Consider the following 13,233-nt stretch of genomic DNA (forward strand, 5'->3'; position numbering starts at 1 on the left):
GAAACTAGGAAGTTAATGATATAGTGACTAGCCTTTAGAATTGAACCAAGAGCATTAAAGTGACTAACTAAGTCTTGATCAATCTGAAATTTTCCTAAATATCAATCAAGACACTTCTCCAAGAATGTTGGGTTTGCCACTCTTGGAATGATTAGTCACTTTCATGCAATAAGACCAAATCTCACACACTTAATGCATATAGTACTTGTTTAGGGTGTTTGGTTTCTTTTGCAGGTGCTAGAAGGAGTAAAGGTGCCAAAAAGTGGTGTTCAAATCTGAGTCAAACGGCTATACAACGGATATCAATTTTGGACTGGAGCACGCACGGTCGCACCACGGTCGACCGTGCTGGGAACTGTGTGTCAACGGCTATTTTTTGAATCTCACTATAAAAGGCAAACATTTGAGTTCATTTGAAGCTGCCCCTCTTACACATTTAAAAGGCATATCTCCAGTGATCACAAGTGCATCAATTACTACTCAAATGTGATCAAGCAAGAGAAGATTCTATGATCTTATAGATATAGAATTGAGTTGTTGTAAACTTACTAATCAAATTCATTTATCTTGTGAGTTTACTTAATGTAATGTATGTCCTAGTATTGTGTTAGGATCATCATTGCAGAGTGTATAAGTCTTGTAACTTCAATTAGTGGAAGCATAGGCTAGCTTAGTGATCTACTTCCTTAAAAGGACTTAGGAAGTTGATTAATCTTATTTGGAGATTAATACTTGTCCAAGGTGAAGACAAGTTGATCTAGGTTAGAGTTGATCTTTCGAAGGGATAGAAAGATTAGGTTTGTTGTTTACTAAAGAAGATTGAAGACTTGTAAATCGGATCTCCACCGGGTTTGGAGAAAAGTGCTTAGTGAAGCAACAAATCCCGATCAGTGTAATCGGGGAGTGGATTAAGGTGGATTAGTTAACATCCACCCGAACCACTATAAATCCTTGTGTCTATGTTCTTTACATTACTTCATTTATCATTTTGAACATATACACCACACACATCAAGTTTGAGTTGAATTGGTTGATTAAAGTAAAATCGAATTTGGTGATCAATCGAAAAAGTGTTAAAAACGTATTAAGTAACTATTCACCCCCTCTAGTTACTTACAATGTTGTTTGTTTTAGCAAGCACGCCCAGATTTTATTCGAACGAAGACCTTTTGAAGATTACAGAAGAGCAGCTGAAAGCACTCAACTCCCAACAGCAGAAAGAACAACCCTCGTCTTCTACGTCTTCCAAGAATCACGAAAGTGATGTGTAAAACTTCAAGGAAATGCCAGTTTTGTAATGCGTCCTAGTTATTATTATGTTGTAATGAAAGGTGAATTAAATATGGATAATAACTGAACCATGTGTTCTAATAAATTTAGTGATCATCTAATTGTTATATGGTGCTTAAGTAGTTATGTGAAATTATACTACTATACATCATCAACACAAGGGTTTTGTTGTCGTTTCATTTTTATAACCCATGTCGTTTTGCACCCGCTACTCAAACCTAACAAATACTCCGTACTCGCATTTCATTACATTCTTCAAACTTCTCATCCACAACCTTCAGTTCCTGCTATTGATCTGATATGACACTAGGGTTTCCAATCTCTTAGTTTTTGGTTGGGATTTTTAGCCTTCATACCCTCGATGCGCTTCACTGCCAATAAGCTCCGCTTTGTTGCCTCCTCCTCCTCCACTTTGCGTTCTTTCTGCTTCTCCCTGGATTATAGTAACCGATTGAAGATTTAGGGCACATTTTGGGGCTTGAGGCGATTAACTTCAACCCCTTTTCCATCGTCTCTTTCATTCGATTTATGGCTAACACAAATTATATGGATACAAATTAGGGTTTTAGGCCATTGAAGGGTTACTTGATTTCTGGTGGCTTCGCCCTTTACTTCCACGTTTCCATAGCCGCTGACGAAGACCGACATCTCCGTTGTTGTCTTAAAACTATCGGTCAGTCTAAAAGTTAAGGGTTTCATATCATTCTTCTTTGGGTCAGTTATCAAGCGATTTTAGCCAGCTGAAGCACTCAGTGAGTCTGAAAGGTTAGGGTTCTTTTGGAACAAATTAGATTGTTGAATGTCTTTGTGCGTGTTGTTGCTAACGGTTTTGTTACAATTCCTTATCTCTTGGTTATTTTCAGGTTGTATCTTTTATTTTTCATCCAGTTCCCACTCTGTTGTTCGTGTGTTATTTTGGTAACGATACTATATTTTAGTATTAAAGTAGTTCTCTGTTAATTTTCATATAATTTTTTTATTTGATGTGTTTCTTACTATTTTACTATTGAAGATCACCTATTGTCTGCAACTCAATGTGAGTCACCTGTTATAGATTTTTTTGTTGATTTTTTTTGTTCTATTATTGCAGCTGTTGTTTAATTGGTTGTGTCTGAAATATGCATTTCGTGAATCGTGATCGAGTAACTGCACATCCGGTAGCCATCCCTATTATATCTCCATGTGTGCCATCTTATGGTCTGCTTGCTGTTAATCATCTTAAAAGTATGTGTATCTATAGTCAGTGAATGCTAAGAAGTTCTTCATCTTTTATAAGTGATGACTGTCAATAGGTTGTTCATTTATATTTTGTATTACATCAACATAACAAATTGTTAATTTCACGAGATTTGATATAACTCCTATATTGACATTTGATTGTGTTTTGTATTATGTAGTGTTTGTTAGTCATCTTTAAGAAGTTGATATCTGCTATTTATGAGCTTCAATATACTTATGGTTTTTATTGCCAATAGGTTGTTCATCTAGGTTGTCTAAACTCATAAATAATAATAAGCAGTATTTGTTATAAGGCGAGAGACAGTGAGTTTTTGGAAATGAAAGAAAAAATGAGATTAATTTGAATCAAGAAACTTTATATCTAAAAAATGGGTTTGATTTGGATTGAAAGGGAGAAGATTGACTTTGATGATTTATGGTGCAGTTACTTTGGGTGGGCGATTTGAAAATTTTGATAGTGATATTGACAGTTTGACTATTATTGGTCAAATTAGTTATTTTTTTTTTGGTAAGGACAGCTTTTAGTAACTTGGATAATGTGGATATTATCGATATACTTATTGTGGATTTTGATGACGAGTCTGAATGTTGCTGTTTGGCTTAACAGTTTGACTTTCGATGGTCAAACTGTTTTTGATATGGATATGAGTAATAAATAGCATGAAGATGGTATTGAAATGAAGATTATGATGATGATGATCAGAGGATGTTTTTTTTGAACACTTTGATGGTGGAAGACTAGGATCAGAAACAGGAAAACACATGGATCTTTTTTTTTTTTTTTTTTTTTTTTTAATTTGACTTCTAAAAGTCAAATGGTCAATTTTGATATATTTTGGTATAGATTTAGTTAGTTCGAGTGTTCTTTAATATGTTGGTATCTTGATAGTAATTTTAGAGGCATCATTGCAAGTGTTTGGGATATTTTGAACATCTTATCGGGTGTTTTGTTGTAGATGTACATATTCTTTTTCGTTAGTGCTATCGGATATTTTCCTGAACTTCGAAAATTTGAGCATGTTATTTTTATTCTTATTCTTATTCATATTATTAAGTATTTAGTTTCAATATTTATTTTAGGAGCAACATTACATGACGGCAAGTTCAAATATACCATCATTGGCTACCCATGAGGAGACTCTAATACTGGCACAAACTTTAGCTCAGGTTATCTTCTAATGAAGTTCATATTACCTTTATTGCTGTTGCTTCTTTGAAATTATTGCTGATGATATGCTTCATGATATGTCGAACTCAAAATTCCTTTTATTGGTTTCAAAGATGAATTGTAGGAAATTGATCATTGAGGTTAACGAAGTTTAGTCCGGAAAGAAGTACTGGGGTAATTAATATCGACAACAATATAATGGTGGTTCATCATCTTGGGCCGATCAGTACGCACACGAACAGGTAATTTCAAGTATCATCGACCATGTATATCAGTTATTTCCTTAGTGATACATATACATTGTTCAAATGCACTGTACTCTGATTTCATATAACCTATAGTATGATATATGATTTACTCAACTCAAATATAGTGTGTCATGTATTGTGTAAGATAATTACGTTTTAGTCGGAATTGAAACTATAACATTACTCTTAGCATAACCGTTTACAAATTTTCGAGCGCTAGCAGCGAAGCGCGTCACACCATATTCTAGTTAGGTATAAAATTGCTACTCATAAGGTAGTAATATGGAAGTAATGAGATATATATTATAAATTATGTTCTAATGGAGGTTTTCGGTTTTCTCGGTTTATTCGATTTGGTTTTGAAAATTTGGAGACAAAACCAAAAACAGAAATGGAAATTGAAACTAATTTAATTTAAACTGAAACCGAACTGAAAATCAATTTTGAATTCGGTTCTTTAAAAACCAAAAAATAAAACATCGTAATTCAAACAAAATAATCCTAAGAAACTGTATTTAAATTCGAATTTTTATACTAATATTTTATTGGTTTTTTTTTTTTTTACCGCAAGATGTGTATATAAAATAAAAATTCCTTAACAAGACGCTACAAGAGGCTTACAAGGGACATAAAACCATAAATTCTAATTATAAACTAAATGACCTCTATGATTTAGTCAAGAAAAAAATACAATCTAATTTTTGTCCCACTGTTAAATGATAGCATTCCGATATCGCCAACACTTCCAAAGAGTGGTAGCCATAATCGACAAAACTTTGTTCTTTGCAACTGAATTCTTGTCCAACTGTTGAAGCCGCGCATCAAAGTGTTCCCATGAATCAAAAACTGGAATCAAGCTATCTAATTAAGTTCTTATTTTACTCCAATGATCCAATGCAACCTTGCAATGAAAGAAAATATGATTCGAAGTCACCTCACCATAGTTACAGACCGGACAGACAATCGATTTGAGTTCAAGCCCTCTTTTAGACAAATTAAACCGATTAGGAAATTTGTCTAACAAAACACACCAATAAGAAAATGGTAAGTTTCCTCGGTAGGAACTTAAACCATTTAGTTCGTACAATTCGAAGGTATAATTTTACTATTAATATGACGAGCTTAACTAACAGTAAAAACACGCCATCAGAAGTAAGTAACCATTGTCAATTATCCGCAAGATATATCCGCATAATCTTGTAGATGAACGTTTTCGATATATTTCAAAAGCAATTGTAGTTGTTCCTCATTCCTACAACCAAACCAATCGAAGAACGACTCCAATGCCATGCCCTGTTTGTATATTATTAATTGAATTCAATTTTGAATTCGGTTTTCGGTTAAACATAATTCGAAAAAGTACCTTCAAAATTCGAATTCAAATTTTATAAATGAACCGAAAAACCGAATTCAAATTTGTAAATCAAACCGAAAATCGAACTTAAATCGATTAAATTCTTTTGGTTTTCTTTCAGGTTGATTTTCAAGTTAATCGGTTTGAAATTAAATATTGAATACACCTAGTTGACAATGTCTTGTTTGCAAAGTTTGTTGGTTTTGTTTATTTAATTAGGTAAAAGTCTAATATTGAACTTTAAAAAATAATAATTTATATAAGACTTAATTACACGAATAGTCCTTGTGGTTTGCTCAAAAACACACGGATAGTTCAAATTTGATTTTTTCAACTAGATAGTCCAGAAGTATGCTTATTTCACAGATAGTCCAAAAAGTTCACAGCCGTTAAATTAATCTGTTAACCTCTGGCATGTGCCAGACACACGAGGGTAGCTTTGTCATTTTACTCAAGTTTAGATTATCCATGCACTGATGCATCTAACGCTATCTACCTAATTCATCTTCTTATCAAAATATCAAACCCTAACTTTATATCAATATTCTTAGCTCAAAAACAAAACCCTATAATAAAATTAAATTCATCAAAACAAAAACCAAATTTAAATCTAATTCATTTCCCTTTCTGAATCTAACAACACTCATGACCAATATGATAAACATTAAAACATAATAAAGAGTATTTGGCTGATCCTAACCTAAACAATTTCACGAGCTCGATCCGTACTTTAACACAATGGCATATCAAAGTTACTCTATCTATCTATATATCTATACATAATATAAAGCAAATGATATAAATTTCGTGTGCCAATTTCTCAATTAAACTTCATTAAATAATCCTACGTGTCATTTTTTAAATTAAACTGAATTTTTAAATAATCATACGTGTCATTTTCATAATTAAACTAAAATAAATAAAAATAACTTTCTAAGATAACTCCCTAAAATAACTCACTGACTGAATTAAGGTATATAATTTTAATAGTATAACTATTTAAAAATAATAAAATATTTATTTAATAAATTTCTACGTGATATTAATACATAAGCAATGATATAATATTAATATATTATTTAATATAATTTTAAAATATACTTCATAGTATTTATTTCATTTGATATTTAATAGTATAACTAGTTGAATGACCCGTGAAATTACGGGTGTGTTCAAGAAAAACATTTAAGAGACATTTTCAAAATTACAATTTATACGAAGCCAACATGTGAAGAAAATCAATACCATTGTAAACTAAATAAGCTATTGGTATGATATCTAAAGTTAATAATTAAAAATTATAATCCTCAAAAGTTATCATACACAAATAGAAATACGATAAGTTTAGTTTTATCTCATATATAAAAATATCTCATATATTGGACCAACTAAATAACTTCAGCATGAGACCTTTGAAAGACCATTTAAAATGACTATATTCAACTAACAATGTAAGCACCATTACAACAAATACGTTTACTAATAGTATATTTATATTTATTTGTACTATATCTAATACAAAATGGAGTATGAATCTTCAAATAAATCTTCACTTGGATCTTCAAATCCAAAATATCTTCGTAGACCTATTTTCTCAAAACCAATTAAAATTCGACACTCTTTTCAAAAAAAATTAGAATTCATTTACCGACTCAGAAACGTCTAACACTCAGTTACAAAGAATATAATTCAAACTTTTAATCCATTTTAGACAATTAGTTACCATCGAGACTTTAGTTGTATGAAGTGAGTTCAATACCATAAAAAAGATTAAAATGTGACCATGAAGACAACTCACCACTGAAACTTGCTTTGATCTCGTTCTGCTCGTTTAGACCTGTCTTCTTCCCACTATAGTGAAAGATCTTCACTTCACCATAGCAGGAACCTCGCTAACCTTAGAAATGAGAGCTTAACATCATCATTTGACTTCTTGGAATGAAGTGCTTTCAGGCTTTTGGAACTTTGGAAGCAATGTAATTACTAAGATTCTTATGCTTCAAAATTTTCCCTGCACGTAAACCGAACCACTTTAAAAAATCATAAACATAGCTACTATCATACCAAACTTGTTATTTAAATTACATAAAAAAAAATTATGATGAGCATAATTATGACCAAAAGCAACAATGATGGTCAAACTTGTTAAAATTAGCCTTATGACCAAAAAATACAACCATATCAATCCAATGATTTGTCCTATTGTTTCATTTTACTGTTGATAGCTAACCATAAACTTAAGTAAAGCAATCAAATGGGTCCAAAGAATACTTAAGCACCGCCTACTTTAATATATAGAAATACTTGTAACAACTAACATAATATCTCATGTTAGCATTTAAAACTTATGACTTACCAAAGCTTAAATCGGATAGTAGGTTTCTTCAATACCATAGTAGCCAATAACCAAAAATATCATATGTCCTTTTATCAAACACTTGGAGTGCGGCAAAAAAGAAGATGTGTATCATGTCTCACGATCTCTCTAATACATAAAAGAAGATTACAAAAGCATAAATAATATATATAAACACTTTGAACAATTTTATAGATTACATAACCATGAGACCATACTTTCAATGCAAAGACCTTTATTTAAACATAACTAACAACTTAATTATAATCTCTATATGAAGATGAATTCAATAGTTAAAAAAAGAAAAGAAAAACTTAAAGCTTACCGGTGAACTTCCAAAACCATAGATATGGGATTACCCACCCATTTTATCATGTTGATAGAAGATTAGGAAGATGTGCCAAAAAAAGACCCACCCATGCTATCATTTTTTTAGGGAGATAAAGAAGATGTGCCATTTGCTATCTCATCTGCAATAACATACAAACTAAATACATCTTAAAGAAGTATATTATTTTGCCACAGTTCTAAATATAAGTATAAAAAAATTGACTTTAACTTATGTCTTCATATTATAACTTTTAAATTATAACACCCAGATAAAAGTAAACAATATGAAAATCAATAAACTGTAAGGCCATTTATTATACTTCTTGGTCTATCATTCATATAAATCTTGACACACATTATCATAATCCAATCTCTACTAAGATCCTCGGTCGCACCAAGCTCATTAGAACCTATTCACTTAAGTTCGGATAACTTAAGTGAATCACACGTATTACATATTCATCCACTTTGTTGATTAGTCCTTAGCTTCTCTCATAGAAACGGACTTTTCTTTGCTTGAATCTTTATGAATTGTGACTCAATAAGTTTTTTGATTAGAAAACAATATTATGAATTCAGAATATTTCACCCCAAATAATTCCCACTATAAAAGAGCATAGAAAGATCAAACTAAAATTATACGAAGATAGTAAGAAATCTACTATATGCTTTATCTCATTATTTAAATAACTATTTAAAATATACACTTTATGACATTAGAGCCTAACTCACTGCAAACTCTAAGTAAGCAAGTCATTTAATGAACATCGATTATTCATCACTTTCAATTAGAATCTAAAATTAATACGAACGATTTATATTTAATCTTAACAATCTTCAGAATTCGTACTCTTCCCAACTTAGTTAAAACCATCTAACCATTTGATTTTGAATTGCCTACTCTTCTACCATCTATCACTGTAATAGCCATAAAAATACCAAATAAACAACAAATAAAATCTAAAAATAATTGTTAAATTAACCCATAAATAGGATCTAAAATAAATATTATTTAAACTTATACCAAAAGCATTATGAAGATTATGGACTAAAACAATAAAACATTTGCGTAAATTCACATTCATTGTCACGCGCTTTGTTTGAAACCTGCAAATATCAAATTGACATTTCAGTTTACTTTGCAATCTAAAAAGATGACATTTTAGTTTTCTTTCAAGCAAGTTGGAATAAGTAAAAAAACTTCATAATCTTCAAAGTTAACAACTTAACGAATCAAAACTATATGGTGATTTTCAATAATGAACATTGGTAAAAGTAAAGTTAGTAGATAAACATACTTACCAGCAAGTACCATACCTCTTCTTTGAATCAGCAACCAAAACATCATAAAATAACAAAAGTAAAAATCAAAACCCTATTTTCAATAAACATAAAACAAAAAAACAAAAAAACAAAAAATCTAAAGTAAATCAACTAACCTGTATTTGGAAGAATTCTTCAAAAAGTAAAAATTAGGGCAAATCGACTAATCCAATACTAGCCGGTTATTGAGGCTTCTCTGAAAGAATGATGAAAGAAACCCTAAAAGGAAGAAGAAGAAGAAGACGAAGAAGAAGAAGAAGAAGCTTGAGAGAGGAGGCGTGCGAGAAGTTGTCAGACCGTACTCATGCTTTTTATATATTTGAAACAGAAAATTACGGAGTAATAATTTATGTAAGTTATTAAATAATTATTTACTATAAGTACAATTTTTTTTAATTATAAAATATTTAGTATTAATGGCATCATCTAAGTGACCTAGATTTTTTTCTTTTTATTTTTGATTTTTTCATAATAAAAAATTAGCCTAATAATAACATCATCATTATAGAATTTTAATAGAAACTATAGATAGATAGATAATATATAGTATTATTTCATATAGCTTTAAATATTTATACTTTAAATTTGCGTAGATACTAACCTAAAAGTAATACAATATTTATAAAATCACAATTTGTATAATAGAATAATATTCATGATATCTCATCTAATTTTTAATTAACATAGTATAACAACCCTCATATTTCCATACCTGAATTGACTAATTTGACTATAGGGTTGTTATCCATACGTAATATATAATTAAATTCGACGTTGATCAAATATTTATTTTTAGTTGACACGTTCTGTTAACTAAAGTTTACACTAATTATATAAAATAACTTTAGTTAATATTAATGCGTATTATATTTAAAACTATATGTAACATAATTATTAATTAAATGATAAGTTATTTTAATCATTATATATATTTTTAGCTTATAAAAAAAATAAAAATAAAAAGAAATAAGATTTTTTTTAATAAATTAAATAATGAGCCCATGAATTTTGACTAAATATTTTCAAAAACAAAAACTTATTAAAAACATTTTTAACATGTTTTTATTATTTTGTCAAAATTGGCACCTTTATTTTATTATTTTTTTTCTTTTCACCAACCATTTTTTACCTATAAATACATGGCTCCTCATTCATTTTTTCTTGCCAAACACAAAAACTTAAGTTATTCTCTCAAAACTTTGAAGAAAATTTGAGGTACTTTCTATTTTTATAAATTTTTTTCAATATTGTCATTTATATTTATATTTATTGTATATTCTTTGTAAAATTCGAAATTAATTATGTTTATATGTTATAATTAGTATTATAAGTGTTATGAAGCATAAAAATAATTTTGATAATTTATGGAATATTATTTATAATTAAATACGAATTATGTAGTGTTTAAATGTAAAAATAATGTAAAATTCGTAATAAATACTTTTAACCAAAAATAAAATATATATAATTTTTTCTGAGTTTTTAAAACTTATATAGATCTAAAAAAATTATAAAAATAATTACTTGGGTCGAATTGGTATTTATTATATAATTAAACTCTATTATTATGTAATTCGAAGGTAAATTAAGAATAAATATAAAATAATAAAAAAATATTTTTTAAATAATTTTCTACAGGTTATTAGACTGATAGAAACTTATAAAAATTATAAAAATAATTATTTGGATTTATTTAGTAATTATGTAGAATTAAAATTGTTTTGTGAATACATTAAGGGTAAAAACAAAAATAAATACAAAAATATAATAAAAACATTTTATTAAATTTTTCTACTAATCTATATGATTAACTAAGACTATAAAAATTATGTATGTAATTTTTAGATATTTAATTTATTATTTAGACATTTTTGAATAATGTTCGATTAATAAAACACTATTATTTTTGAAGTAATTTAGGTATTTATTTAAAGGTAATTATATTTAATATATATAAGACATACTAAGGTATAATAACTAAATATTAAATAAAACTTAGGTTATATTATCACATATATAATTATTAAGTACATTAATAATTCGTTGTGTGTATACACCTAAAGTGAAGGTTAATCAAAGATAATGTATAATTCATGTGAACTTCATCGCTACTCACGGTCGTAAGTGAATGATGTCTAGGTTGCCATTTATGGGTAAGCTTGTAGATCTCGAATGCCATGACTTAGATTCTGGTCAAGAATCCTGGGCCCCCGGTTACATCTGGTCATTCCTGACTTATTTGATAGCAACGAAGTTTGAGTAAAATTATACAACGTCTTGCTAAAGATTAACCCGAACTTTCTAAAATTGGAAAATTACTATAAGTGGAAACTTTCCATAAATAGTAACCTTCTGAAAAGGGAAATTCTTTAGTGAACCATTACTATCAATATAGTACTATATACTATTGTCTGTTAGGCAATGTCTGATCATACGTTCTATCTCTAGGTTGAGATCTCGGTCACGTCCTTCCGTTCAATTCTTTCGTGTGCTACTAAGGTGAACTTCATAGCCTCACTTTTTACTGTTTCATAACTGTTTTACAACTTTTGGGGTGAGACACATGCTTGCTTTATAACTGTTTTACGCTTAGACACAAGTACTAAATTGTTAACTATGCTGTCATGCTTTGATTCATGCTAAATCCCTACCGTAATATCGTTAATTGCTATGTTTAAATGCAAACTTAATTATTGTGAGTAGGCCTATTGAGAGTAACGTCTCTAACCATTCGACCGTTGGTCTTTGGTTACATAATAATGATTCCACGACACTGACAGTACAAGGTGTCATAGGGTAAACTTGTTTAGTAGCGATATTACAAAATGCAGCAACACTTTTAGATTGATATTTCTATATCAATCAACTTTAAACTAAATCTTGTGGTCTAAAACTTTGGATATTATTTATAAACCTATGAATTTCACTCAACCTTTTTGGTTGACACTTTAAGCGTGTTTTGTCTCAGGTGATGATTGAGCTAGCTGCTACTTGCTACTAGATGATTGATGTATGCTTTGCTGCTTGCATGGAGTCCATCATTCATATTTATCATTTTGTTTAAGACATTTTCCACTTACTGTACTCTTATGATGTAAAACTTTGAATAATGCTTCTGCTGTTTTTTTAATAAATAAAACGTCTCACTTAGAGTCGTTCTCGCTTATACAACTGTGTTATGATATGATTGGTCACAATTACCCCTGGTCCATTTTGGGGGTGTGACAGATTGGTATCAGAGCAGGTTGTTGTAGAGAACCAGGATTGCATCTTATGTGTGCCTTATATAATTAGGTACCTTAGCAATGTAGGACTACAACATCCTTTGACTATAGTGCCTTTAATTGTTGCCTTTAACTGTTAAATGCTACACTATACTTTAGAAACTTTACTTATCTTAGAATGCCGAGCCAATCTAAGAACTCTGCTCATTCTTCTAAGTACTATTCAATTCCGCCACCACATTTAAATGCGACACCGTTCTCAACATTCCTATGTCATTTATCATGGCTTTGTGTATTACATATGTATTACATGAAATATTATCCATGAATTTTTGAAACTCCTATATTTGTTACTATTCATACTAAAACGTATATAACTCCCTTTTATATCACGTACCTATATGCTTTATGCCTTTATGCATCAGTTTGCGAACCGAAAAATGTCATTGAGTTATCGAGAATCTCAAAGATATTATAATGTCATCACTACTCATATTCATTACTTTTATACCTTTTATTTCTCGTTATTGAATTTTCTTGACGGATGGTGTCTACGAAACTCTAGAATGGAAGGGTTTGGATTACCGATTTAAAAGATCCTATAGCTCAAGCCCCTAGACCTGAATAGGCCATTACGAATTGAAAGTCTTTAATCGAAAGATTATCAGATTACATACTTATCATTTTATGATCTCGACACG

The 13,233-nt window shown here is 29.8% G+C and overlaps 1 protein-coding gene and 1 long non-coding RNA gene across 2 annotated transcripts in view; both read left to right on the forward strand.

The window, feature by feature from the left end:
• The window catches only part of LOC139889619 (sec-independent protein translocase protein TATB, chloroplastic-like), a 52,153-nt gene extending 50,882 nt beyond the window's left edge, over nt 1-1,271 (forward strand). The window contains exon 6 of the mRNA XM_071872562.1: nt 1,139-1,271. Coding sequence (XP_071728663.1) covers nt 1,139-1,271 — 133 coding nt within the window. The remainder of the gene's footprint in view (nt 1-1,138) is intronic.
• Nucleotides 1,272-1,564: 293 nt separating this feature from the next.
• On the forward strand, nt 1,565-4,084 carry LOC139892985 (uncharacterized). Its single transcript, XR_011774300.1, has 5 exons — nt 1,565-2,055; nt 2,154-2,208; nt 2,381-2,447; nt 3,610-3,696; nt 3,811-4,084. It is a non-coding gene; the product is annotated as an uncharacterized lncRNA (long non-coding RNA).
• Nucleotides 4,085-13,233: the final 9,149 nt, after the last annotated feature.

The sequence above is a fragment of the Rutidosis leptorrhynchoides genome, chromosome 2, assembly GCF_046630445.1.
Source record: "Rutidosis leptorrhynchoides isolate AG116_Rl617_1_P2 chromosome 2, CSIRO_AGI_Rlap_v1, whole genome shotgun sequence".
Classification (NCBI taxonomy): Eukaryota; Viridiplantae; Streptophyta; class Magnoliopsida; order Asterales; family Asteraceae; genus Rutidosis; species Rutidosis leptorrhynchoides.